Source organism: Erpetoichthys calabaricus, chromosome 6 (assembly GCF_900747795.2).
Source record: "Erpetoichthys calabaricus chromosome 6, fErpCal1.3, whole genome shotgun sequence".
Taxonomy (NCBI): domain Eukaryota; kingdom Metazoa; phylum Chordata; class Cladistia; order Polypteriformes; family Polypteridae; genus Erpetoichthys; species Erpetoichthys calabaricus.
Window position 1 is genome coordinate 156,718,067 of NC_041399.2, and position 26,586 is coordinate 156,744,652.

The 26,586-nt window shown below is 36.5% G+C and overlaps 1 protein-coding gene across 2 annotated transcripts in view; it reads left to right on the forward strand.

Annotated features, from left to right (window-relative positions):
- Window positions 1-26,586, forward strand: part of lztfl1 (leucine zipper transcription factor-like 1) — an 85,485-nt gene that overhangs the window by 49,217 nt on the left and 9,682 nt on the right. For both annotated transcript variants that reach the window (XM_028804040.2, XM_028804039.2), the window contains exons 6-7: window positions 6,834-6,899; window positions 10,909-10,986. In XM_028804040.2, coding sequence (XP_028659873.1) covers window positions 6,834-6,899; window positions 10,909-10,986 — 144 coding nt within the window. The remainder of the gene's footprint in view (window positions 1-6,833; window positions 6,900-10,908; window positions 10,987-26,586) is intronic.

The following is a 26,586-nucleotide window of genomic DNA, read 5'->3' on the forward strand; positions in this document are numbered from 1 at the left end:
GAGGCTGCAGATGAATCAAAATAATATTTTTAACAGTACATTTGTCATTAGTTGTAGTACCCAGAATTTCTACATCAAATAATATGCAGAAATGGTCAGATATGCTAATACCCACGGCCTGCCTCACGTCAACTTTTAATCCTTTTGAAATGACTAAATCCAGCATGTGTCCTCCCTTATGTTTGGGCTGGCTGACATGCTGACTAAGATCAAAGTTGTACAGTAAGTTTATGAATTCTCTTGCATTTGGGACACACTTGTTATCAATATGAAAACTGAAATTGCCTAAAATTAGGAATCTGTCATAGTTAGTTATTTTTATGCATGCTAAATCTGTGAATTCCTCAATAAAACATGCATTATACTTTAGAGGTCTATCAACAGCCATTATGAGAGACTGCAACACTCCATGAATAGCAACGGCATAATACTCAAAACATTCAAAAGTACCAAAACTGGCATCTTTACATTTTAAATGGCTTGAGTAAATACTCTCTAAATTGCCGCCTTTTTATCCTAGTTAATCAAATGAACAAATTGTAAGTCAAAGGTTCTGCTTCAATTAGCACTGCCACACCATCAGAGCTGAGCCACATTTCAATTAAATGTAAAAATGTCTGTTTTTCTATACTGATAATAATATTAAAAGTCTTGCCTGGTAATGCTGTAACATTTAGTAAAGCAACATTTAAGGTCTCAGAAGAGCACAGCTGAATCAGAGTATTATAGCAGCTTGAAATGGTAATTAAGTTATTTGCGTTTATGCCCCTTTGTACAGATTTTTGTGATTTGTTATTATAGTTTGAATACAGTGGAAATCTATAGGTGTAATGGTAATGAAGTTATTCACATTTATACTGCTTTGTCTGGGTTTTTTAGTTAGACAGTGGTCCTTTATTATAGTGTAATACAGTGCATATTTATAGGTGAATCCACTACAGAATTATCATATCCTAACATGGGATTATAGTGAACATTAGGACTAAAGATAAAGGTCTAAGGGACTAAACAGGACAATCACTATCCTAAGCACAAAGCAAAGACAACACAGGAGTGGCTTAGGGACAACTCTATGCATGTCCTTGAGTAGCCCAGCCAGTCTGCACTTGAGCCCATTTAAACATCTCCGCAAAAATCTGAAAATAAGTGTCCACCAACGGTCTCCAGTCAGCATGACCAGCCCGATTCAGTTGTGCTAAGCTTTTCGTGTCATACCCAAGAAGACGCCATGCTGTAATCACTGCCAAAGGTGCTTTAACAACTTACTGAGTAAAGGGTCCGAATACTTGTCAATGTGAGATTTTATTTTTAATACATTTGCAAAACTTTCTACAATCCTGCTTTCACTTTCTCATTCTGGGTTATTGAGTGTTGCTTGTCACATTCCTAAACCAATCTAACGCCTCATGATAGTTGTGCTCAAAGTAGGTGATTCTGAACTACAAAGACCAGAAAGGCACTTGTTAGCCCTGTTCAACAGAGAACAAGCTTCTGATTATGATAAACTGTCTAGAGCCAAAATGTCTCCTAAAAGATCCTTATTAAACATATAAAAGCATGCCTCATGTGTGATATGCACATTGCTTGTGTTAAAAACAAACATAACCTTTTTTAAGAGAAAAAATTTTCTGTAACATCGGATTATACATTGTCATTCAAAGATATCAGTGGACTAGTGGTAAACGTGAATAATACTTTGTCACAGGTGCTGTTTTCTCTCTTTTGTTCACTTACGACGATAGTGTCGTAGTTTATGTACAGTAAGTCTGAAAGAATTGGCAGCAGTTTTTGTGAAAATACAAATTGCAAAATATGTGATTGAAGTAAACGATGTATTACACCCCATCAAATGAGACAGAAATGATTTCTGTTTTGAAAGTTGATAATGAAGAGCTACAGTAGATGTAGAATTCGGTACTCAAACACCTAATTCAACTATTCTGTCTAACAACACCAGTTGATGCATGACAAGGCTACACAACTAAATGAATAACTTAAATAAGCTAATATTAATGTCTAATTATAAATGCAAACAAGTCCTGTCAGAAAATAGTAGCTTTTTAACGCTAAGTATACTTACACTGCAATGTTTATCTAAGCTCTACTTGCTTTTGTTTTGCCATATAATGATGCCATATTCAAAATAACAGAAACATACCATACCAGACAGATGCATGTCTCAAATGTGTGGAGTCAAGTAGCTGCAGTGGTCTATGTCTTCCTTTTCTGTCCCAGCACTCATTACAATGTACACATTGATCATTAACCTTCAGTTACCTTGTGCTACTGAGCTCCTGACATAACAGCAGCAATTTTAACTTTTTATTTTCTCTCAGTGCCAAGTCTTCTGTTCACTTTTATTTGCTTTCTTCCTGAATCCCCTGTGGTTTAAACTTAAAGTATACAGACAAGAGGATTTAAAGGTGGGTATTTTAGAAAAAGCCCTGTTAGAAGCCTTTGCAGTGCTGGATTTCTCCCCTGTTCACTACAAACGTTTAAATGATTTGTCCCCAGACATGTGTTGTTCTTTGAGAATAACGTATGTCCCCGTGAAACTGTAGAGAAGCAAAGAGTACAGACATTTGATTAGTTAGCACCCACAAAAAATGGCTTCTTTCGCTGTTTGTTCGACTTAGGTTTCATTTTGTTGCTTCTTCTTCCCACAGAATATTCTGCTGTGAGTGGGTTGTAATCACTCCTATATATATATAAATATATATATATATATATATATATATATATATATATATATATATATATATATATATATATATACCCTAAGTTCTTGTCTATAAGCCGCGGCTTATCTAAGGAAAAAAGTTGTGAAAATGAAAAAATAGAATATCGGCTTATACATAAGTCCGGCTTATACATCCATCGCGGGGGTTGCGTTCCAGAGCCACCCGCGAAGTAGAAACCATATGTTTATATGGTTATTTTTATATTGTCATGCTTGGGTCACAGATTTGCGCAGAAACACAGGAGGTTGTAGAGAGACAGGAACGTTATTCAAACACTGCAAAACAAACATTTGTCTCTTTTTCAAAAGTTTAAACTGTGCTCCATGACAAGACAGAGATGACAGTTCCGTCTCACAATTAAAAGAATGCAAACATATCTTCCTCTTCAAAGGAGTGAAGCAAACAAATCAATATGTCTGTTTGGCTTTTAAGTATGCGAAGCACCGCGGCACAAAGCTGTTGAAGGCGGCAGCTCACACCCCCTCCGTCAGGAGCAGACAAAGAGAGAGAGAGGGAGAGTTTGTTTTTCAGTCAAAAATCAATACGTGCCCTTCGAGCTTTTAAGTATGCGAAGCACTGTGCAGCATGTCTTTTCAGGAATCAGCTTTACAAAAGATAGCAACGTGAAGATAATCTTTCAGCATTTTTAGACTAGCGTCCGTATCATCTAGGTGTGCAAACAGCCCCCCTGCTCAATCCCCATACGTCAGGATCACAGATAGTCAGCGCAAGAGAGACAGAAAAGTAAGCCGGGTAGCTTCTCAGCCATCTGCCAATAGCGTCCCTTGTATGAAATCAACTGGGCAAACCAACTGAGGAAGCATGTACCAGAAATTAAAAGACCCATTGTCCGCAGAAATCCGCGATATGTATTTAAATATGCTTACATATAAAATCACAATTTAAATGACCGCTACGCGCTCGTGTTGACTCGGCAACGCCCAGAGCAGAAAGAACGCGCTCCGGCCGCTCCAACCGCGCCATGATGGGAGTGAGAGAGACGCCAATATCTCACACTCTCTCCCCCCTTAAAGAAATTAAATGGGCGCGAGTGAGACCACTGACCTCCCTCCCTTCTATTAGTTATAGGTTATAGTACGTTCGGCTTATCCATGAGTCCGGCTTATCTATGATACGATTTTATTTAAAAAATTTGTATGATTTTTGGTCTCCGGCTAATACATGAGTCCGGCTTATAGACAAGAACTTAGGGTATATATATATATATATATATATTATATATAATTACTCCTTTGTTGTGTGTATTTCCAATGTTAATGGTAGATTCAAATTCTTCACATGCACAAGAGAGAAATAGGTGAAGTGAATATTTGGTCAAAAAAGTTATGCATCTTTAATTCTTTCATGGTACTACTAGATTCTAGAGCAATATCATTTCTGGTCAACTCCTTCCATTACCTATGCTGGAAACGTTGACCGGAACACAGTAACTGTCTCTTTCAGCATGTTTCACAATTAGAAACGTTTGAATGTATCATATTTTAACAGTCTGGAAGTGGATCCATATTATTCAGCTGACGCCTGTATCCAATGAGCCTGACCAAAAGTAAATAAATAAATACCATTTCTGTCCCTAAACAGGAAAGGGAAAAAAAATAAATGTTGGCAAGCAAAATTTTAAAGGAAAATGTAAGATGCTTAATACTACCCAAGATTTGTTGATAGAATAAGGTATGAGATGAGAATAAATGAATGAAATGTTCTATGGATGAAAGCAGATTATTTAGAGCCTACAAGTGTTCTAAAATAAATACCTGTGATCTGTATTTTTGATAGGTAGATTAAATAGAGAGTACAGCTGTAGGACACATTTTTTACAATACAGTGGAACCTCGGTTTGTGAGTAAATTGGTTTACGAGTGTTTTGCAAGACGAGCAAAAATTTTTAATAAATTTTCACTTGATAAACGAGCGAGGTCTTGCAGTACGAGTAGTTTGTCTGCTGAGCATCATGTGATCACAACTGAGCTGATGGTTCTTCTCTCTCTCTCACTGCGGGATTGTGGGCAATCGTCTCCTATTCTCCGTCTGAGTCGGCGTGCCTCACTCATATAGTCAACATCCGTATGAGCGTATAGTGTTTACTACAGCATTAGCATTGTGACTGTGTGCGCGTGCACGCGCGCGCTCGTGTGTGTGTATGTGTGCTCACGCTCGCTCGTGTGTGTTTGTGCTCGTGCATGCGTTTGTGTGTGCTGTGACATGCGAGTCCCTGTCTTGCACCCTAAAACACGAAGCTGAGTCTCAGTACTTTAGCAACACAAGGTTTATTCAGCTTGAAACAGCAACAGCGCGGTTATTTATACACAGACACAGCAGTCAGGCAGGGCAATGCACATTTATAATGCTCCTTGTATCACCCATTGACGGCAGGCGCTTATAGCATGTCCACGATCTTTTCGGATTCGCTTTTACGGAGAACTGCTACAGCGCTGGGAGACTGCGATTGCTTTGGGACGCTCTTCAGCGTGTCATCCAATTGGGTGCAATCCCACAACAGTTTAGAAACTCACTCACACCAGCCATGGTTCTTTTCAAAGGTAAAGTGCAAGTTAATTTGTTTTATGTATTTTTACTTTATATTTTGTATTAATCATTTTTATATGAATAGTTTTGGGTTGTGGAACAAATCATCTGAGTTTCTATTATTTCTTATGGGGAAATTCATTTTGATATACGAGTGCTTTGGACTACGAGCACGTTTCCGGAACGAATTATGCTCGCAGACTGAGGTTCCACTGTATTAGTATTTCTAGAGATTTTTAAAAACCCTTAATATTTGCCTGAAAATTCTTTTATTACAATTTTTTCCTTTTTACTTTTCACTTTGACAAGTATTATGCTTTAAATCTTAGCCTGGATATAAATTAATTTATTCTTGTCAAATTTCACTAAGCTTCAAGAATTGTGGCATGTTTTGCCATTGTTCAGTACTGTGATTTACAGAGCAATTATCCATATCCCGATACTGAAGGTACTGTAGGTGCCTTTTTGTTTTTCAGTAATAACAGTCTGGATGCATTGTGTGGACTAGGGATGCACCGATACCGAAACGGGTATCTGGTATCGGCCTCGATACCACATTTTCTAAAGTACTCGTACTCGTTAAAAGTCCCCCGATACCGGGGACCGATACCACGGTCTGAGAAATGTCTATGTTTGAGCGGCGTGTAAGGGGTTAATCACAGGCGCCGAGTGCCCGGCCCCAGCTGCAGCTCAGAGCGGGGAGAAGGCGAGGCGAGAGATGTCAGCCGTGTGGAACTATTTCAAAGTGAATGAAGACGACAAAACAAAGGCGGACTGCAAATTGTGCTCAGCGAAATTGTCCAGAGGAGGCTCAAAAGGTAGCGCATTTAACACAAGTAATTTAATCAAGCACCCAAAATCCCAACACGACAACGAGTACAAAGAGTTTACCCACGCTTCTAAACCAACACAACCCACGCTGCAGCAAACTCTTGCAAGACGAGAGAAAATGTCCAGAGACAATCCACGTGCTGTGAAAATAAAACAGGCAATTATCGAGTACATTGCATTGAGTGACCAGCCACTCTCGGAGGTAGAAAATGTGGGATTCCTGCGTCTCCTCCATGTTCTGGAGCCCAGATATGATGTCCCAAGCCGCCGCTACATGACTGACACGGAGCTGCCTAAACTACACGACTCCGTGAAAAAACATATCCACAGCCTACTGCAAGCCTCCTCTGCGTTTAGTTTCACCACGGATATTTGGACAAGCAGTGTTAGCCCCGTGTCGCTAATTAGCCTAACCTCCCAGTGGATAGACGAGAGTTTCTTGTTTTTTTTTTGTTAAGTTATATGACTAAAGCTGTTACCTGTAAATTTAAATCATGTTTTTATTAAGTACTCGGTATCGGCAAGTACTCGGTATCGGCGAGTACTGAAATGCAAGTACTCGTACTCGTACTCGTTTTCCAAAAAAGTGGTATCGGTGCATCCCTAGTGTGGACCGAAATTCTCATTTTTATTCAGCAGTTAGAGACTGATTAAACGATTAAGTGACTTCATACAAAATTTTTCAATTTATGCTGATTGTTCCCATTTTTTCAGGAAATTGCCAGATTGCAAGAAGAAAACAATAAACTGAAGACGCGACTCAGGACAATAGAAACCCAGGTACAAATAGTTTACTGCAAAATTCAGTTAGACATAGTTTCCTTTTGCCAAAATGTATACTTAGAGTAGGTAAAATTAATAAATTTAATTTGGATATTTAGCAGATGACAGATCATGTTGTTCATCTCCTATTTTGGATAAGTTCTATTCTGCAGTGCATGACATATTGGGGTATTTTAAGGGGCTTCTTAAATGTGCTGTATCCGTTTTGTCTGTGTGGTCTATCATGCTTTGTATGACATCAACTATAAATAGCCAGTCATTTCACAGGAGGGCACAGTTGAATGACTGAGAGAAAGGTACCCCACCCATCAAACTATTGCAAATGTGTTATGATACTTGACAGAAGTGTCTCTCATTATTGTTAATGTTATTTTAGGGCTTAAGCAGGACTCTTCAAATCTTAAGGCTGTAATTGATAGGAAAGGCAACTGTTTGATTCTGATTTCTGTAAATGTCAATCGCGGTTTACTAGAAAAGGCAGAAAGCTACTAACAAAAAGAAGAAAGAAAAGCCTTAATGACTTTACACTGAAAAAATTACAGTACTAAGAGTTATAAAAAACTAAAAATAGGCTTAACAGTATGAAAAAAGGTGAAAGAAATTACTTATAACAGCATTAAAAGAAACCATAAATTTGGTGATCATATACTAATAGCTGGTTCTGTGGCATCATGAATTGTTACAAATTAAACAGAACTGAATTGACATTAAACAGAACTGAACTGAAATTAGAGAATGGACCTAAATCATAATTCCACCGTACCTTACCACTGATAATTCTGTTATACTTGGTTTTTTTTTCTCTAATCCACTTTGCTACTCATCCAATCAAACTTTGGTTGATTGAAAATAAGACATGATAATTGAAGCCATCATTTTTGATCACTGTAAATACTGAATTGAACTAAGCAAGTACATTAAATGGATTGTTGTGTGAGTGGGTTGATCAAGCTGCATTGTAGATATTTGTCTTAAAGAGTCCCTTTAGGCTTTCAATATATGATGCTTATCTTAGGAATATGATTACAGCTACTAATCATAAAGTATAGCTCTTGAAAAAAGACCACCCTTAATTAGGTTCTTTTTACATCAAACGTGCAATACTCTGATTAAAGTCAACTTTACTAGAAATATATTTGACAAATATATAGGTACAAAAGAGGTTTGGATTTTGCAGGGTTTTTTGTAGAAGTAATCCTGCATAAAAATATAGTCATTCTTCAAGATAAATAGTATATACATTCTTTGAAGTATTGTTCAGTAACCAATAACATATTACAAGTTTTAAAGTTATTAATTTGATGTGTTTATTTTATGCTGTTACAGTGTTATATAATGTACATGGTCAAGCCTCACACAATGACGTATAGTGGCTTTTTATAAAACCCAGTGCATTTGACTTGTAATGGTAATATAGTGATCCTTAAAAAATAGTATTTAGGTAAATAAATTTTGGACAAATTCCAAAATGATCCCAGGAAAAAGTATTTTATAAGTCGTTCAAATTCTTTTGGAGTCTGATATTCTAAAGATACCAAATTTTTAATATGGGAATTATAAACTGGGGGATTTTTGAACACTAGACCCAGTGTACAACAGGAGCTTGGAATATTGCTGCAACAAGATGTAAATGTAATTGGTAATTGTAACGTATCGGAAGTGTACAGCCAACTTTATTTCATTTAATATTAGGTAATTCAGAATCACAAAAGGCCACCATGAAGTATATTTTGATTGTTTCACATTATACTCCTAAACTGAGAGGTTTATCTTTATACTAAAGGTATTTAAAGATTTGTCTTAAACAGTTAAATAGGAGATCTTCAGTTAACTTCAGCTGAAGTATCTTACTTATTAGCATTTACTTTTGTCCTGTAAAGCACTTCTGTCAGCACCTCTGTGTTGTTCATATTCATATTTGGTTAATTCAGTATTAGCATTAATGGACTGATTAACAGAGATAATTGCCACAGTTAAGTGATTGTAAATAATTGCCTGGAAGGACTCCAAGTAATGACTAGTAATAGAAGGTAGTGATGCATGCAATAATACATCTAACAAAAAAAGCTGTAATCATAATCAGAGAAAGCAAAATTTAATCAGACACCAGACAGAGCAAGTCCTTTGTGGGTGGCCAGCTATTTGCAGGGCATACTGACTACTTTTTTTATGATCAGCAGTTATCCTAACATGCACATCTTTGAGATATAAAAGGAAAGTAAAGCAGCACATGAAAACCCACTGAGGTAATGTGTCTCTACACAAACAAGGACCAGGCCAGGTCTCTGGAACTGTGAAAGTTATTTCTAGGTGGAAAGCAGGTATGCCCAGAGTCTATTTTAGAGGAACACTCCACCCAAAAATGGTATTTTTTATATGTTACTTAACCTATGTACTCTGCAGTGGTGGCCTAGAAAAAAAATTTACAGTATCTCATGTTATCTTGCAGAATGAATGGAAAAAAGTTTGATATGATAGAAGCCAATAGTGACAAATGCTACAGGGCTTAAAACGATATAAAAAATGTCCTTGGGGAAAAAAGAAAAAAAAAAACTCCTGTTACTCGTATCGCATAATTCACATGCCTGTTATCTAGTCGTATGCACGACATGTGCAAAATGTCTGTTTTTTTCCTAAAATATTGCTAAATATAGACTTCTGGAATGATCAGTGCACATCAGAAACGGGAAACTAAAGTTTTATGGGAGTATCTTTTTGAATTAAAGATAAAATTCTTGACCAAAAAATTAGGTGGAGAGGTGGATGTTCAGTTCAATATTAGCAATATTTTTAACATTGTTTGCTATCACACAGCATTAGTCACTAGTGGCTTCTATTATATCATAAACTTTTTTTTCTTCTTTTCTACATGAAAACAAGGGAATTCATTTATTTTTCTTTGTCACCTCTACAAAGTACAAGGGGTAGGTGATATAAAAAATTGTAATTTTTGGTTAGAGTATTCCTTTCAGAGTGAACAGGACCAGGAGAGAGAAGCAGAGGCTGAAATGAGCAAGCTCAAAATGCAGAGAATCAGTAACCAAAAACACATAAACCCAAAAGATCAAGACACACACACAAAGATTGAGCAATGTGAATTGAAAAGATTGAATAGATAAAATACAACACTAAGTTTTTTAGTTTTAAATCCAGAAATCATGACATCAAGTCATGACATCAATAGTGTACTGCCATCTTCCATACACAGGGGGACATTCTGTAACTCAAAGTATCACATGCCTAACCCCTGGCATATTAATACAGAATAAAGTGGCTACGGCCTTGCAGATATTTTTAAAGTTAGCCTTCAAAAAACAACACCAAATGGATTCTTCAGAATATCGATAAATGTAACAATAATCGTAAAACTGAAAAGAAAGGTACAAAAACCCAGGAAAAGCACAGCAGTATTACAAAAACTCTGAATTATGATGGTGAGATAGCTTTTGTTATTCACTATGTTATGAAATGTACTGTCTTTATTTTTTATATCAGTGACTATCTTCTAAATTTGTTTTACAAAGTAATTTTTCAAAATGTATAAATTTTAGTTCAGTAAAGCAAACAAATGGCAATGTTTAGTAATTTTTGTAGAAAGTTTAAAAAAAAAATGACACTTGTTCAGTGTTACATAAGTAAGTCATAGAAAAGCCTTCTTGTCTTAAGTCCAGTGCCTTAAGCAGCTATAGATGCACTTCAAGAAAATCTGCAGCCTATAATAATTAACAAGTTTATTAAATAAAATATAAATCTTAGAGAAACATAGCAAGAATATTCAAAAACATTTTTAAAATAAAATGTTTCATTTGGTCCCAAGATTTTGAAATGGTATACGGTTCAGGTTGGTTTACATTTAAGTGCAACGATTCTGTTTTCAGCTTTAATTTTGTGCTCAGAGACTCTTAGTTATACATTAGACATTGAAGCATGCTTATTCACCTTGCCCTTATAAAGAATGTTTTTATTTCCTACAAAAAGCTGTATATTTTTTATTTTTATTGTTCAGGTGACTGGTACATTGGATGAAAAGTGTAAACTTGAAAAGGCTCTCAAAGATTTACAGAAGACTCAAAGTGACCAGAAGGTACATTATTAATGACCTCTAATGTGCTAAAGGTGATATAATTTAAAACAGTATTGATAACCTATATTATTTTCTGTTTATGTAATATATATTTTATATAATATTCAGTTATTTTAAGTTGATAGTTGAGGATTTTATTTGCACTTTTTATATATAGGTTTTTCATAAGGGGGTGACCCAATATTTATTCTCATAATACAGCATGTATCTAGAATATATATGTTTTTCTCATTATTTTTATAACTGACAAGTAAAACTGTTGTGTTCTTTTCTTTTTCAAACCACACAGCTGAGTGAAATCAATAAGATACAGTTTGCTTCAAAATTCAGTCCAAAGAAAAAAATAATAGAGAAATCAACGTGCAATTCCCCTCCTCCCCTTCCCCAAAGAAATTCTCTAAAAGTGGAAATGACCTGGGTTGTTCCAGCTTGGACTTGATCTCGCCCCTTTTCCATTTCTAATTACTTTGTTAGCCACTATAGCCTGCAGTTTTCTAAAAATAATAAAAAAAAAAATTATATGGTATTCATTGTGATACAATGGCTTTGAAATGCAGGCAGCAGAAAAATTAAAATAGGTGGCATGCATCAAATATGAGGCATCACAGCTGGCAGGAGCAAAATTTGAAGTATGGTAACAAATTGGTCTATGCAAAAAAGAAGGTTCATATACAAAATGATGAAGAGTGCAGCTTGATGAAAAGAATCTGAACTACTTGCAAGTAGACCGTTACTAATGTAGTGGTATGCAGTTAATTCAACTATGTTTTTATTTTAAATTTATGCATACATATTTGATAGTTGTTCTATATATGTTATGTCGTTCTGAAATTAACATGTAGCAAAGCACTTTGATTTTTTTCTACAGCAATACAAAATAGTATAATTTATAGATTTAAGTTCTGTCTATAGTTGAATAGCCCAAAAAAGGAAAAAATAGACCTTTGAAGATCAGAGTTCTTTCTACAATGTGCAAATTTATACCAGGATAGACTGTCCCCTGTGATTGTGTACATTAAAAACTCTTGCCTCCAATACTGAGAAATAAGTAACAATGAATCGACAGGCTTAATGGTCCTTATTACACTTCTATATTTTGAGGCAGACAACAGCTCTGGATAGAATCCCATCATCCATCCTTCCATAATCCAACCAGCTATATCCTAACTACAGGATCACGGGGGTCTGCTGGAGCCAATCCCAGCCAACACAGGGCGCAAGGCAGGGAACAAACCCCAGGCAAGGCGCCAGCCCACCACAGGGCGCACACACACATCATACAAACACTTAACTATTTTCATTTACACCAGGCCAATTGAGAGTTACTAAGCACAGTGAAGAGAAGAAACCAAACTCTACAGATTAAACTAAGTTAAACATGTTGGTGACTTGTAATCTCCATACATGGGAATCTCACTAGTATCCCAAAATGGTGTGTTTGTTTATCATGGACTCTTTCACAGTGTGTTAGCTGCAATCCTATCTTGGACAGGATACTACTACAACTGACGTAGCCACCTAAGCCAAGGAAAAGTCCTTTCACTCATTTAATTGGTCTTAGCTTACTTGTGTAAGGCAGCTACAGTTTAAAGCTCATATTTTGTATGCAACACTTCTTAATACTGCCTAGTAATGAGCGTGGTACTCAACAAGGTGATTTGAGTCTTGATCATTGACTTCCTGAATCATGAATTTATTTTATAAAACTTCATCCCAATTCTACCACACGTCCCACAACCCCAACTTGAAGACTGTTATGTAGACAAAAGAGCAGAATCAAAGAAATCTCAACTTAAAAGAAAAAAAAAGTTCTAGTTTGCAACAACAAAGCTGAATATGAAAACATGTTGTAATGTTCATCTGCTACCAGTAGTCTGGTTTTGGTGATCAAGTACATGCTATACCTTCATCTTTCTGTTCTTAGCTGACAGTAGTGAGGTCTAACATGGTCTCCTCCTTCTGTATCCCATCTGCTTCAATGTCCAATGTTTGTACATTGAGAGATGCTCTACACCAGGGGTAGGCAACGTCGGTCCTGGAGTGCCACAGTATGTGCAGGTTTTTGTTCCAACCCAGTTCCTTAACGAGAACTCAATTATTGCTGATGAAGCACATATTGCTTAAGTGACATTTTAATGCTTCATTTTAGTGGTCTCGCTTGTTAAGGTTCTCCAACCTTAATTGCTTATTTCAATCTTAAACTGCTGCATTCAGTGTTTTAATTGCTCCTTATTAGCAATAAGATGTAAAACAGGGGTAGGCAATGTCGGTCCTGGTGAGCCGCAGTGGCTACAGGTTTTCATTCAACCCAATTGCTTAATTAGAAACCAATCATTGCCAATCTCAGACCTTATTTAATTTTATGGCTTGTTAGTCTGTGCAATGTAAGGCTTTTATATCGTAGATTTTTTTCCTTTCCAAGGATATCATCCAAATGATTTGAAGCCTAAAACAGATCATTTTCAGTCTGTCACATTTTTCTATTAAGTGTTTTATTAAATCAAACCGTGCATGATGAACACACACAGATGTAATTGGAAAAAAGCTAGCTGGAGAACTGCTGGCTGCTTTGTCTTTTACATCTTATTGCTAATAAGGAGCAATTAAAACACTGAATGCAGCAGTTTAAGATTGAAATAAGCAATTAAGGTTGGAGAACCTTAACAAGCGAGACCACTAAAATGAAGCATTAAAATGTCACTTAAGCAATATGTGCTTCATCAGCAATAATTGAGTTCTCGTTAAGGAACTGGGTTGGAACAAAAACCTGCACATACTGTGGCACTCCAGGACCGACGTTGCCTACCCCTGCTCTACACTGTTGGATTGTTATTTTTGACTTTTCTGTTAGTCTGGTGATTCTTCTCTGACCTTTTTTATTAACAACATATTTCCACCTAAAGCACTTCTTACTGGATATTTTTTGTTTATCACACAGAATTGTACTCGTTTTCCATTCTGATGTTTCAGCGAACAGCAACTAAACCACTTGACCATGCCTGCACATTTACATATACAGTGTATATACAATGTACATGCAAAGGGCACCTTGAAGCCAAGGAGCATTCTTGCTCAAAGACACAAGCAGAAAAGGCTACAATATACAGAGGATCTTAGAGCAGACACTAACATCTAGTGTTAGAAAGTCTTTTGGAGCAATTTCCAAAATGTAAAAGTTTTGGTTTATAAACATGGCAGTACTATCAGAAAAGGGATATTGAGAAGTATGTTTGTGTTTGCCTGCAACCTACTGTAAATCACAGTGGTGGCATTGTAATGCTTTGCTGGTACATTTGTAGCCAGTTGCATAAGTTTTTGTGAAAATCAATAGAATAATGACTTCTGAGAAACATAAGCAGATTTTGATTCATCATGCTGTTCCTTTGGGTAATAACTTTTCACTTTTCAGTGCAACAATGATTCAGATACACTTTAAACACAATTATGAATAGCTTGGAGTAGAAGTCTGCAGATTGAGCACTAATTGTATTACATTAGACATCTCAGAGCCCTATGAAACTGATACTTGTAAAGGGAAGAGAACAAAAAACGGCAAAAGCCAAAATAAGAGTTATGGCAAATCCTGCCAGATACTTTAAAGAATTTCCACAAGATTTCTTGATAAAATTAGGCCACAAATTGTTTACTTTTTACATTCCAAGAAGTTTCACAAAATATTGATTTATTACTTTTCATTGCATCAACGCTTATTTGTGTTTATTCTAATGTTATATATTTTCATGAGTAAATAAACATTTAGTGATTAGATGAATAACTTAGAGAATACTTTTCTTGGCAAGCTAAATGCACTTGAACAATACAGGCAGATCTTGAGATATCACAATTCTGCAGATATGAACAAGCATACAAAGCCTCAATTTTTTTCAGCTGAATTTTTAATTAATTTTTCTCTAATGTCTTACATTTTTTTAAGTTGCAAATGAAAAAAATAGTTTTGATGTAGATGAAAACATTGTATCCAATACTAATTGTAAGGGCTAGTACAGCACACTACAGACTCTGTTACTATTTTTAATCATTGTCTACTATCATGTGCACATTTTGCCAAATGTAACTGGCAACACGCATAGCCACGAAGTAAGCCCAGTCAGCAACTGGTGTAATTTGTAGCATCCTAAGTATGTATCCTAGCCAAGCCATCTCAGGTATAGCTGCTGGGAGAGGAGTGTGACACTATTAGAGATTCCTCAGAGAACATGGCACATATTGCTGAATATAATTGGCATTATGCACGGCTGCACAATAAGCTCTGTTATAGGTAAACATCAAGCTAAACACCCTTTCATTTGGCTAAGGACAGGCAGAACCTGTGGCTTGTAATTCCCATCATCCTCCGTACACCTTATAGTGTTCCCTCTCAGGGAGTACAGCTGCCTTGTGATACTCTGAGCAGTTCCTCAGCAAAGACAGTACGTTTCTGCTAAGGGATCAATTGCCAGTTAGTGGTAGATTTTTCATGCCATTGTTATGACTTTTCCAACTCTTTGTTGAACTGTATCATTATCAAAAACAGTAGAATGTTTTAAGTGTAAGGTCAACATACTCTATATATCTGTGAATCATTTTAGTTTAAATTATGCGTTTTGTGATTTTAAAGTACAGTATTATTTCTTCACTATGATTTTTTTAATAAGATTCAAATGTTTTTCTCTACAATCGTCTTTAATAAAATCCCTGTGTGCGTCTAGGTGTCCGTGTGTGGGTGTCTTCTGGTGAAGTGCGCATGTGCGGGGCACGGTGCAATGCGCGATATTACGGTCGGAGAAAGTTAGAGGCGTTTTACGGAAATACAAACCAGTATTACTGCGAGAGGAAATTAAAGGTACACAATACAGTGACGCATATTACAGCCACATACAAGCCAGTATTACTGTCAGAGGAGATTAAAGGCATATTACCGACGTGCACGCCTGTATTACCGCCAGAGAAAATTAAAGGTATATTATGGACGTACAAGCCAGCGGACGTACAAGCCAGCAGACGTACAAGACGGTATCCTTCAATAAGGGCGCGCACAAAAAGGTGAGCCTCAAAAGGGCGACCTCAATTGGGAGCAGCGAATAAAGGCGTACGTAAATAAAGATCTGCACCTTTGATGCTCTTCACATATTCCAGAGCCATTTGAACTAAATTATCTACGAACGCCTTTATTCGCCGCGCTCAATTGAGGTCGCCTTTTTGAAGCTCGCCTTTTTGTACGCGCCCTTATTGAATATAGCCGTACAAGACAGTATTACTGTCACAGAAAATTAAAGACACACAATACACGGCGGCAGCCCATGAAAAACGGACAGCTTAGCAAGTAAACATCAACAAAAGAAAGGCTGAAAGAAAGAAAAATACGACCAACAAAAAGAATGAGGTCAAAGTCCCTTGCCATTTAATATAGACTGTTCCTACTAATGTTTATGCACTACTGTTCTAGCGCCCGTTATTGTAACGGGCTAAATGACTAGTATTTAATAAAGTATTATGCTTTTTTGCCAATGTTTCCATTGACCGACATTTTCAGTATAAGTTCTTTCTTACATACAAAATCATATTTCAAACATCAATAGGAATTGACACTAGTTTGTAACCTAAGAGCTGTCTGTATTTCATTTTTAAAATTTCATGAACAAAATGTGAATAGAAATAGGTGTTCAAATCCTAGGACAAGTTAGGTAAAATGCCTTTTTGCTTGTATAATCCAGGCTGATATATTTTCAGTTTTGTCTAAGGCATACACCCATTTAAAAAAAAAAAAAAAACTTTCTCTTTGAGAGCATTTTTTCTCTTTCCTGAGGTTTGACCACATTTCCCCTTAGTAGCCTGACCATATACATCCGATCTCTGAGTCAGCCTATCTTGAACAATTGGGGCACTTTTTTCTACCTAGAAATTTAACTGACCTTGGCAGTTTTTGATATCTCTTTCCTTTTTGAAGTGACAGAGAGCATTTAGTTAACTGTCTTTTTTTAAAAATGAATAGGCTTCCTAGAACTTTAATCATGGTTACTAATTGAATGGCTTCCATTTCTGTATCACAGGGCAAAAGGGAAATTAACATTTTTTTTTATCAAACAGCCATATACAAAGCTATACGTGCCGTTTTTACTGTAAGACCACCACCAGACTTAGTCTTTTAAAAAATACTCTCAAACTTGACTAACTTTCAGAGTGTAGTAATATTTGCATTGAGCTCTGAGGCAGCTTCAGTGTGGTCCAGAGGTTAGCGTAGCTACATCACAGCTAAATTAACCTGGATTTAATTCATGACACTATTACTGTTCTAATATGATATGATGAGAACAGAATGGTGCTTTTGAGTGAGTAAAAGTAATTGGTAACTTTTTTGTTGATAGCCATTTTTTCAAACCCACTGTATACTGATGCAGTATAAATTTTAGGCTTTGATGCTATTAGAAACTTGAGATTCTTAGCAGTTTTTACCTTTGAATGAATCAACTTTAAATTACCTTTGTAACAATTCCTAATACTTCTATTGGTGATATCTTTTAATTCAGAGTTCTGCTGCAGTCTTTCACACCAATACCACCAAGGAATGTATGTAGTATGTTCAACAGTAAACAGCTCATGTGAACTAATATTATTATCCCCTGGTAAAAAAAATACAAATATTGTATACAGAAAATACTTAGTTCATTAAATAGTACTTCTGATATATCCAATTTAATATACACTCCCCCTCTCCAAAATAAAAAAGATCTCGGTATAATGTTATTAGATTACCACAGGCACAGTTAAACTTAAGTGTTTTTTTTTCCACATATTCTTTTATTTTTTAATTTTTGTTTTAAAACTTTTGCCTGGAGACAGCCATTTTTTCACCCTCTTCTGAACAATTTCTTCCCCACATTGCTACTTTAGAGGTTTAGCCTTTCTTGTAAACCTAATTCTACTTGATGTGAATAAAAGAATCTCTTGATTATTATTGTAGATTTGCTAGTAATTTGTTCAGGTTTTTGGAAACACTGAATCGCTGCACTGTTAACAAAGGCAAAAACATTACAAAACCGTTTTGGTTCTCATTTAATTTGAGAATACAGTATATGCATCAAACATGTATATACTGATTATAAATTTTGTTTACACCCTTATTCTATTATAAGCATAACTGTAGGGTACAGCTAGATACTAAGACATGTCTTGAATTTTCATTGACACTTTTCAAATGCTTGACACATATTGGCGTTTTAGAAATTTAGTCACAATTTCTTGTAGTAGCTGAATGTTCTAATGTATGTGTCAGCACTACTAGTTGAGGATTCTCATAATGTAGGTTCTGATTTTTCATAGCTTCCATAATAAACCATTACATTGGACAGAAATATTTGATTAAATAGTAAAACTACAAAATTATTTTTCTGGAAATGTGTACGCATGAATTGAAAAGGTATTGTGGAGCCTGAATGTCATAAGCTGCGTAATTGCTGATTTAGATTTGCTTCATTTAAAACTTGAAATTGTCCTGTATAATTTGCTTACTCTAACATCAGAAGACATACTTTTTATTGAGACAATTGGAAGAAGCAGAAAGTCAAGTAAACTGTTTACTTTAAAAATACAATAATTTATTTTATCTTACTTCTTAATATTTTATATTTAATTTCTTAATACAGTAGAACCTCGGTTCACGACCATAATTCGTTCCAAAACTCTGGTCGTAACCCGATTTGGTCGTGAACCAAAGTAATTTCCCCCATAGGATTGAATGTAAATACAATTAATCCGTTCCAGACCATACGAACTGTATGTAAATATATATATTTTTTAAGTTTTTAAGCACAAATATAGTTAATTATACCATAGAATGCACAGCGTAATAGTAAACTAAATGCATTGAATAACACTGAGAAAACCTTGAACAACAGAGAAAACTAACACTGCAATAGTTCGCACTATAGCGCTACGAACCGCTTGCTAAAAACACTTTTTAATGAGTTTTAAGCACAGGGGAAAAAAATGAACATTTGAAAAAATCCGTAATTTAATAAACCACCAAGAAAAGTAACATTGCAACAATGCACGCTACGAACCGATCGCTGTAAACAGAAGTGAAAACAAAAACAAGCCCAGTGCATTCTTTAACTTCCTTCCTACCTTAAGTGTCCAGCCCTCTCTCTCTCTCTCGCTCTCTCTGTCTCTCATGTGTGCGTGTCTCTCTCGTGCGCCTGTGTGTGTGTATCTCTCTCTCTCTCGCGCGCGCGCCTGTGTGTGCGCGTGTCTCTCTCTCGCGCTCCTTTGTGTGTGTGTGCGTGCACAGGGAGAGACTGAACACCTACAAACCGAAAGGGAAACTGGCTTGTTCGTATACCGAGTGTGTGGTCGTGAACAGATGCAAAAGTTTGGTGAACTTTTTGGTCGTAAAACTGATTTGTACGTGTTCTGAGACATTCGTGAACCGAGGTTCCACTGTACTCAACTAATGCCTTGTATTTCTATGTAAAATTTTGTGAACCAAAAAAAATCAGTTGACTGTAAATGTATCTCTTAACCCGGCAGGCCTGCTGCTGTTGAGCTAGGGATGCAAGCTGGAAGCTACCCTATATTTAAAATCTTACTTTAAACGATCAGTTTCACTTAAAAAAAAAATGGTAAAATGTGGCTAAAAGCACACAACTGCAGCTATGGAAATGACTCAGCAGTATCTCCATAATCAATGGGAGCAATTCTGATGTCATTGCAAATTCAGGAGAAAAAGTGTAGAGACATATTTCAGTACATACATTCCTCTCAGATGAAGAATTGGTCTATGGTTCTACTGTAATTTCATATGTGCACTCTCTAAACAAAATATGATATGATTTGACATTTTAGTGAAACAAACAAGCCCTGAATTGACTTCCTAGACCAATGATAGGCTAAGATATGCAAGCGTATGTGAGAGGTGCTCTCAAATTGCAGACTCATCAGGTATAATTATCACGTGTATAGCCTTGCCTTGTTCTCTGATTAGCCAGCATGTAATAGAGATCAGAAAATCGGTGTAAATTACTATAGAGTAAATGGATCATCATTCATTCGCTCAAAGAGACTGATCAGGTGCATAGTGTTCTTGAAATAACGTGTCCAAAGGCATTTACCACTGAAAAAGAAGTGCTGTTTTATAGTGATGGTGATGCCCACAATTTGACCAAACTAGACAGATTGAAATCAAATGAATGATTGTTTTCAGGAGTTTAAATTCAGTTGAATAATTGGATCTATTTGAAGATAAATACCTAAAATATATTGTTTGCATTAACACACACAAATACATCATCATTTTTATAAATACTGTACCTGAGTGCCATTGAAGGTGCACTATGCAATGGTAAGTGAAAGGTGAGTCATGAAGGACATTCCATACAACACACTCAGTATTTCAGTACAATATCCACATGAGATGGGTTTATCTTTCTAATAAACTTATTTAGTACTGCACCAGCCACCACAAGGCTCTTCTGTAGTTATTGCATGTTATTTGTAGATTTTATTGACATTGCTAACACAATTTGTTACATTCTTCACAATGAGATCTTCAAATCAGATGACACTGAGCCAATGAAACACAAAATCTTTGTGGAAGACTTAGCAGCTCAGTACTGTGTCTCTGCAGATTTCTTCCATTCAGGCACACTCCGCTCTTGTGCCTGTTGCTGTTACAGCCATCAATAGTCCCAGTAGAACGCTACATCTGGGAGAAGGAAATGTATGAACTGCAGACAGGAAACATCTTGTAATATGCCACTTGTATCATTGTGGAAAGGAATTGTTTTGAAGAATTGGTCATGTAAATAGTTTTTTGATTTTCTGATATAAGAAATAAATGTTTATGGTTCACTGTTTTTGAGTGGAAAATGTTGAGTCATATTGAAAAACATGCTGATGGTGTGCAATTTTATTTTCCCCAAATTTTTGGAGCTGTCAATGTTTTGTGTTTTTTTTCAAAGGAGAACTGAAAATTTGAAAAGCATTTGTCCACTTTTTGGCTATTTGTACCACATTTTTAACTAAACTAAAATGTAAACATGAACGCAATTGTTCAAAAGATGTAAATATGTTGTCTATATAAAGATCTCTGAACATTTTTAATCCCAAAACTTTTCCAGGTATTAAAAACTGGATATACTTGCGAAGGTTGAAAGAGGTGGTTCTCTTGCAGCAGTGCCACCGATAAAAGATTTTCCATCTTATAATGCTTTCTAATTTGGTTCCATATTCTGAGTGAGTAAAGCACAATTGGGTTATTAGTATATTTGCGATGGCTTACATTTATTGGAGAGCAGAGCAGGGAGTATAAAGAAGTACTACCAGATTTTACTTCTATTGCGGACCAAGCCTGTGTATGTTCATTTATTTGTGTCCAGGTTTTTATGGCTTGTATGTTTGCTGCCCAGTAATAAAACTGAAAATTAGGTGAAGCCATGCCACCCTCCGCCTGAAATCTTTGTAGGGTCGCTCTTCGGATACGTGGGTGTTTTGAGTTCCAAATGAATGAGGTTATTGTTGAATCTAACTGTTTAAAAAATGATTTATTGATATATATTGGAATGTTTTGAAATAAAAAGAGAAGTTTAGGAAGGATATTCATCTTAACAATGTTAATTCTTCCGGCTAGAGTGAGATGAAGGGTTGACCATCTATGCAAGTCTTGCTTAATTTTTTCCATACAGACGGCAAAATTTTGTTGATAAAGAGCTTTGTGTTTACTTGTGATATTTACCCATAGGTATTTAAACTGATTTGCTATGGTAAAAGGTAGGGTGTCTAATCTAATATTATATGCTTGTGAATTCACTGGAAAGAGTATACTTTTATTCAGATTAATTCTAAGACCAGATATCTTTTGAAATTCTGTTAGTGCTGTTAAAACAGCAGGGACAGTGTTTTCTGGGTCTGATATATATAAGACCATATCATCTGCATATAGAGAAATTTTCTGTTCCAGTCCTTCTCTGATAATCCCCTTTATCTGATAAGAATTTCGGCAGTGGACCGCCAGTGGTTCAATAGCGATTGCAAACAACAGTGGCGACAAGGGATATCCTTGTCTGGTGCCACGTTCTAGTTTAAAGTAGTCTGAGCAAATGTTATTAATGCAAACTGAAGCTTCTGGACTTGTATACAGTAGTTTGATCCATGCACAAATATTCGGGCCAAACCCAAATTTCTCCAATGCAGTTGAAAAGTTAGTTCCATTCAATCATATCAAATGCTTTTTCTGCGTCTAATGATAGTAATATCTCTGGGGTGTTTGATTTTGCTGGTGAATATATAACATTAAACAAGCGTCGGAGATTGGAAGATAGGTGTCGGCCTTTAATAAATCCTGTTTGATCCTGTGATATTACCGAGGGCAGCACTTTCTCCATCCTTCTAGCTAGAATTTTTGAGAGTATCTTAACATCATTATTCAGGAGTGAAATTGGTCTGTATGATGCACATTGTAACAAGTCCTTATTTTGTTTAGGAAAGATGGTGATTTTAAGGCTTGTCGAAATGTTTGAGGCAGTATTTGGTTGTCTCTAGCTTCTGTAAATGTTGCCAATAAGAGGGGAGCTAGCTGAGTGGAGAATTTCTTATAAAATTCTACGGGGTAACCATCAGGGCCTGCTGATTTCCCGCTTTGTAGTGACTTTATAGCATCTAGTAATTCTGTTAGCGTTAGAGGTTTATCCAGTTCCTCAGCACTTAAAGCATCTATTTGTGGTATCTGTGATGTATCCAGAAATGCATTAGATTGTGCGTTGTCTTCTTTGGGCTCAGTAGAATATAAGGATTTATAATAATCTCTAAATGTGTGCATTATATTTTTATGGTCAATAATTTCTTCTCCATTGTTGTTGATGATTACTGGTATTGCATTGCGAACTTCTTGTTTGTGAATTTGTTGAGCTAAAAGCTTATTAGCTTTTTCTCCGTGTTCATAGTAATGATGTCTAGACTTATAAATAAGTTGTTCAGTTTCTTTAGTTGTTAAGATGTTAAGTTCTGTATGCAGGGCCTGCCTTTTCCTGTGGAGAACTTTATTTGGATGCCTGGCTTGTTCTTCATCTATTCTAGTAATTTCACTTCTTAGCTCTGACACTTTCTTGGTTTCTAATTTATTTCTGTGAGAAAGATATGAAATAATCTGTCCTCTTAAGAAGGCCTTTAGAGTTTCTCAGAGTGTTCCTGCAGAAACCTCTGTGGGCGTGTTTGTCTCTAGGAAGAAGCTGATTTGTTTGAATATAAATTCTATGCAGTTCTTGTCTGCCAATAGAAGAGGGTTAAGGCGCCATCTGCGAGGTGAGTGTGAGGGGCTTAATGATTTTAGCTCCAAGACTAAAGGGGCATGGTCGGAGATAACAATTGTGTCGTATTTGCATGATTTAATTGTAGGTAGGAAATTATTATCTATAAAAAAATAATCAATTCTTGAGTAGCTATAATGCACTGGTGAGTAAAATGAATATGTTCTTGAGTTTGGGTTAAGAAACCTCCAGGGGTCTGATAAGTTGTGATCATTTAAAAACTGTGTAATTGTCTTTGCAGTATTAGATGTCGTCACCCCTGTCACAGGAGTCCTATCTAAGAGTGGATTTAGAACACAATTAAAGTCCCCAGCCATTATAATTTTATGAGTGTTCACGTTGGGGATGGATGCAAATAGATTTTGCATGAATTCCTTATCATCAACATTGGGTGCATAAACATTTATCAAAATCATTTTACTGTTATACAAGTTGCCCATAACCATCACAGTTCTGTGTATGAGAATTCCAACCCCTCTAGTTTTCTTTATAGAGCTAGAATGGAACATTTGGCAAGTCCAGTCTTTTTGTAGTCTGAACTGATCCTTGCTTAGTAAGTGGGTCTCCTGTAAAAATACTATTTAGCGTTTAAGCCTGTTAGGTGAGAGCATACTTTCTTTCTCTTTAGTTCGTGATTCAGGCCTTTAACATTCCAGCTCACAAAGTTAACTGTCCCATCATGGAGACATTGGTTCTGAGTTTTTAATGTCATTTTATAGTTTTAATTGGTAATGAGGCAGTTTTAATCTTAGTTTCAAGATTCCCCATGAGTTATTGAATTTTAGCCTTTTGTTGCATTGATATTTATAATTATAAGGATTACAAAAATAGATTAGATATAGCCTGCTCTCCTTCTCTCCCCCCTTTAGCCCCCCACCCCCCCATTTTGCCTCCCCACATGAGGCTTGATCCCACTTCGCGATGTCCTGGTCCTCTGACATACGAAGAGACAGAGCACGTCCAAAACAAAACAAACCCCACCCCGCAGCGGCATTAGAGAATTAAAACAGAGATATCTATTGCAGCTAAATTCTTAATACTATCTGCCGAAAATATAATCATTAACAGTCTTTAAGCTTAAAATAATCTTCAGCACTTTTAAGATATTAAGATAAAAAAAAAAAAAAAAAAGAATCAACCCTGGGAATGATTTTAAAGACTAGTCTAGGATAAACCTGGTAATTCCTACTGTAATAGTATAATAGTAGTAGTATAAATAGTAGAGATAGCAATAAACCAAGGGTATTATATTAAACAGTCTACTTTAAGGTAGTAAAAAAAAAAAAAATCCTACTTTAATTACTTCCACACTTTCACACTCACGTCTATAACTCTAATTAAAACATAAACATATGATGTCCAGATAAAGAAAAGGATGTATAATTATAATACCAGTCTCTTTAACTCTGTTAGGGCTAATTTTTTTTTTGTTTCTTTTCTCCCAGGGCTGAATATTTTTCCAAAAACTAACATTTTTTAAAAAAGAACACAAAGCAATTGTTTAACATATCAAATCAACAAAAAATATTTACTTTTGACAAATGTTACTGTCTTGCATGTTGTATGAGCCTGAATTCTCTATGTGTTGTTTTGATGCCTATTTTTCAATTGTCTGTTGCTGCATTTTCTAACATATATTGTTAGTGTGTACTGTAGAGAGACAAGTCACCCATTTGCCATCGTGCCATGCCACTGCCACCAAGTTTTCTGCCTGCATGAAAACCGTATTGTCACCTCTTTTCATCTTCTGAAACTTTATGAACTTTATGTATGGCATTATAGCCTGGCTCACCCCATGGGATTTGCTTCTGTTTATTACAGAAGTGAATAAAACTTTGCAGCAGCACGTACTTAAGCCACCAGGGGACAAAACACGTTTGGACCAATGCTCCCTGAAGTTATATCACCAGTTCTGTCCCATCTCTATTTGTAATGCCACAGCGCGCTTCATCTCGTCTTTCGTTGTGGGTTTCCACTTTGAATAACGAGAATGCGATGCAAACGCAGCCCGCGATTCAAAAAAAATCTCTGCCTACCTGTTTGTCTCGTCTGACAGTAGCTGAAAAGCAGCATCAGGAGAGAGCAGCCTGAAGTACAGCAGCTGGTGATCTGTCGTGTCCAAAAGCAAGCCATGCCGTCTTGTAAACTCCGGTAGCCATATCGGCTCTCAACGGATCAATGTATGTGTATTTATCCCATGCGAACCTTGCCGTAGATGCATCGGCTGCGCGAAGGCACTCAACTGGCAGCAGATCCGCTTGCGCGGCATCGGCTGGTGTCTGATCAGCTGATGCCTGCTTCTAACTCTCTTGCTCGATCTCCTGATCACTGCCAATAAAGTCCGATTCTGAAAAATCAAGAGTCCGACTCCGCGGTAATGCGCAAAACAACGTCTGCCAAGTGTTTTCTTTTCTGCACTTGCTTCGCTGCCTTTTCACATGTCGGTGCCATCTTGCCTTTGTTTACATTTCGCAACACACGCACACGCAATGTTTATTTGCCGAGTCAACGAGTCTAGCATTCCTCCAAGCACAGAGGGAATGCCTGTGACGTGACAGTGAGATTTGTCGCCATTAATAGCTGATTGTCGCCCTTTATCCCTGGATGTCGACTTTTGTCGACATTCGCCTTCAACCCCTCCTGTCGACAAAAGTCGACATCCGCCCTAAAAGAGTTAAATATGGATCCAGAGAGCAGATCATAGGTCCTTCCTGTGCCTTGATAGAATATGGCTCCTTATTAACTTTCAAAAGAGTGTCGGAAACAGCTTCTTTAATTATTTTTCAGCTTCTTCTTTGCTTGAAAAAATATAATATTGATCTTGAACTTCCACGTTCAGTTTGGCGGGATACAAGAGACTGTATTTGATATCGGCTTTCCGTAGCAACTTTTTAATGTCAATGTAGGCTGCACGTTTTGCAGCTGTTGATGGTGAGAAGTCGGGGAAAATACGAATAAGATTATTTTCAAATATAATCTCTTGCTTGTGTCTGAGAAGTGCCATCACATCAAGCTTACATCGTAGTCGCTCGAAGCAGACAATAAAAGACCTAGGTTTAAAGATGCTAGGCCTGTTTGTGCGATAAGCCGCTGCTATTTCAATGTCGAGTTTAAAGTCACCTCCAATTATTTTAGACAGTAATTCTACTGCAAATTTCAATGGGCTTGAGCTTTCTCGTTTCTCAGGTATACCCTCAATTCTTATATTGTTTCTTTTATACCCATCTTCCAGGGCCGCAAGTCTGTGTCCAAGTTTTTTGCATTCGGAATTCGCAGCTGTGGCTTTTTCATCAGCTACACA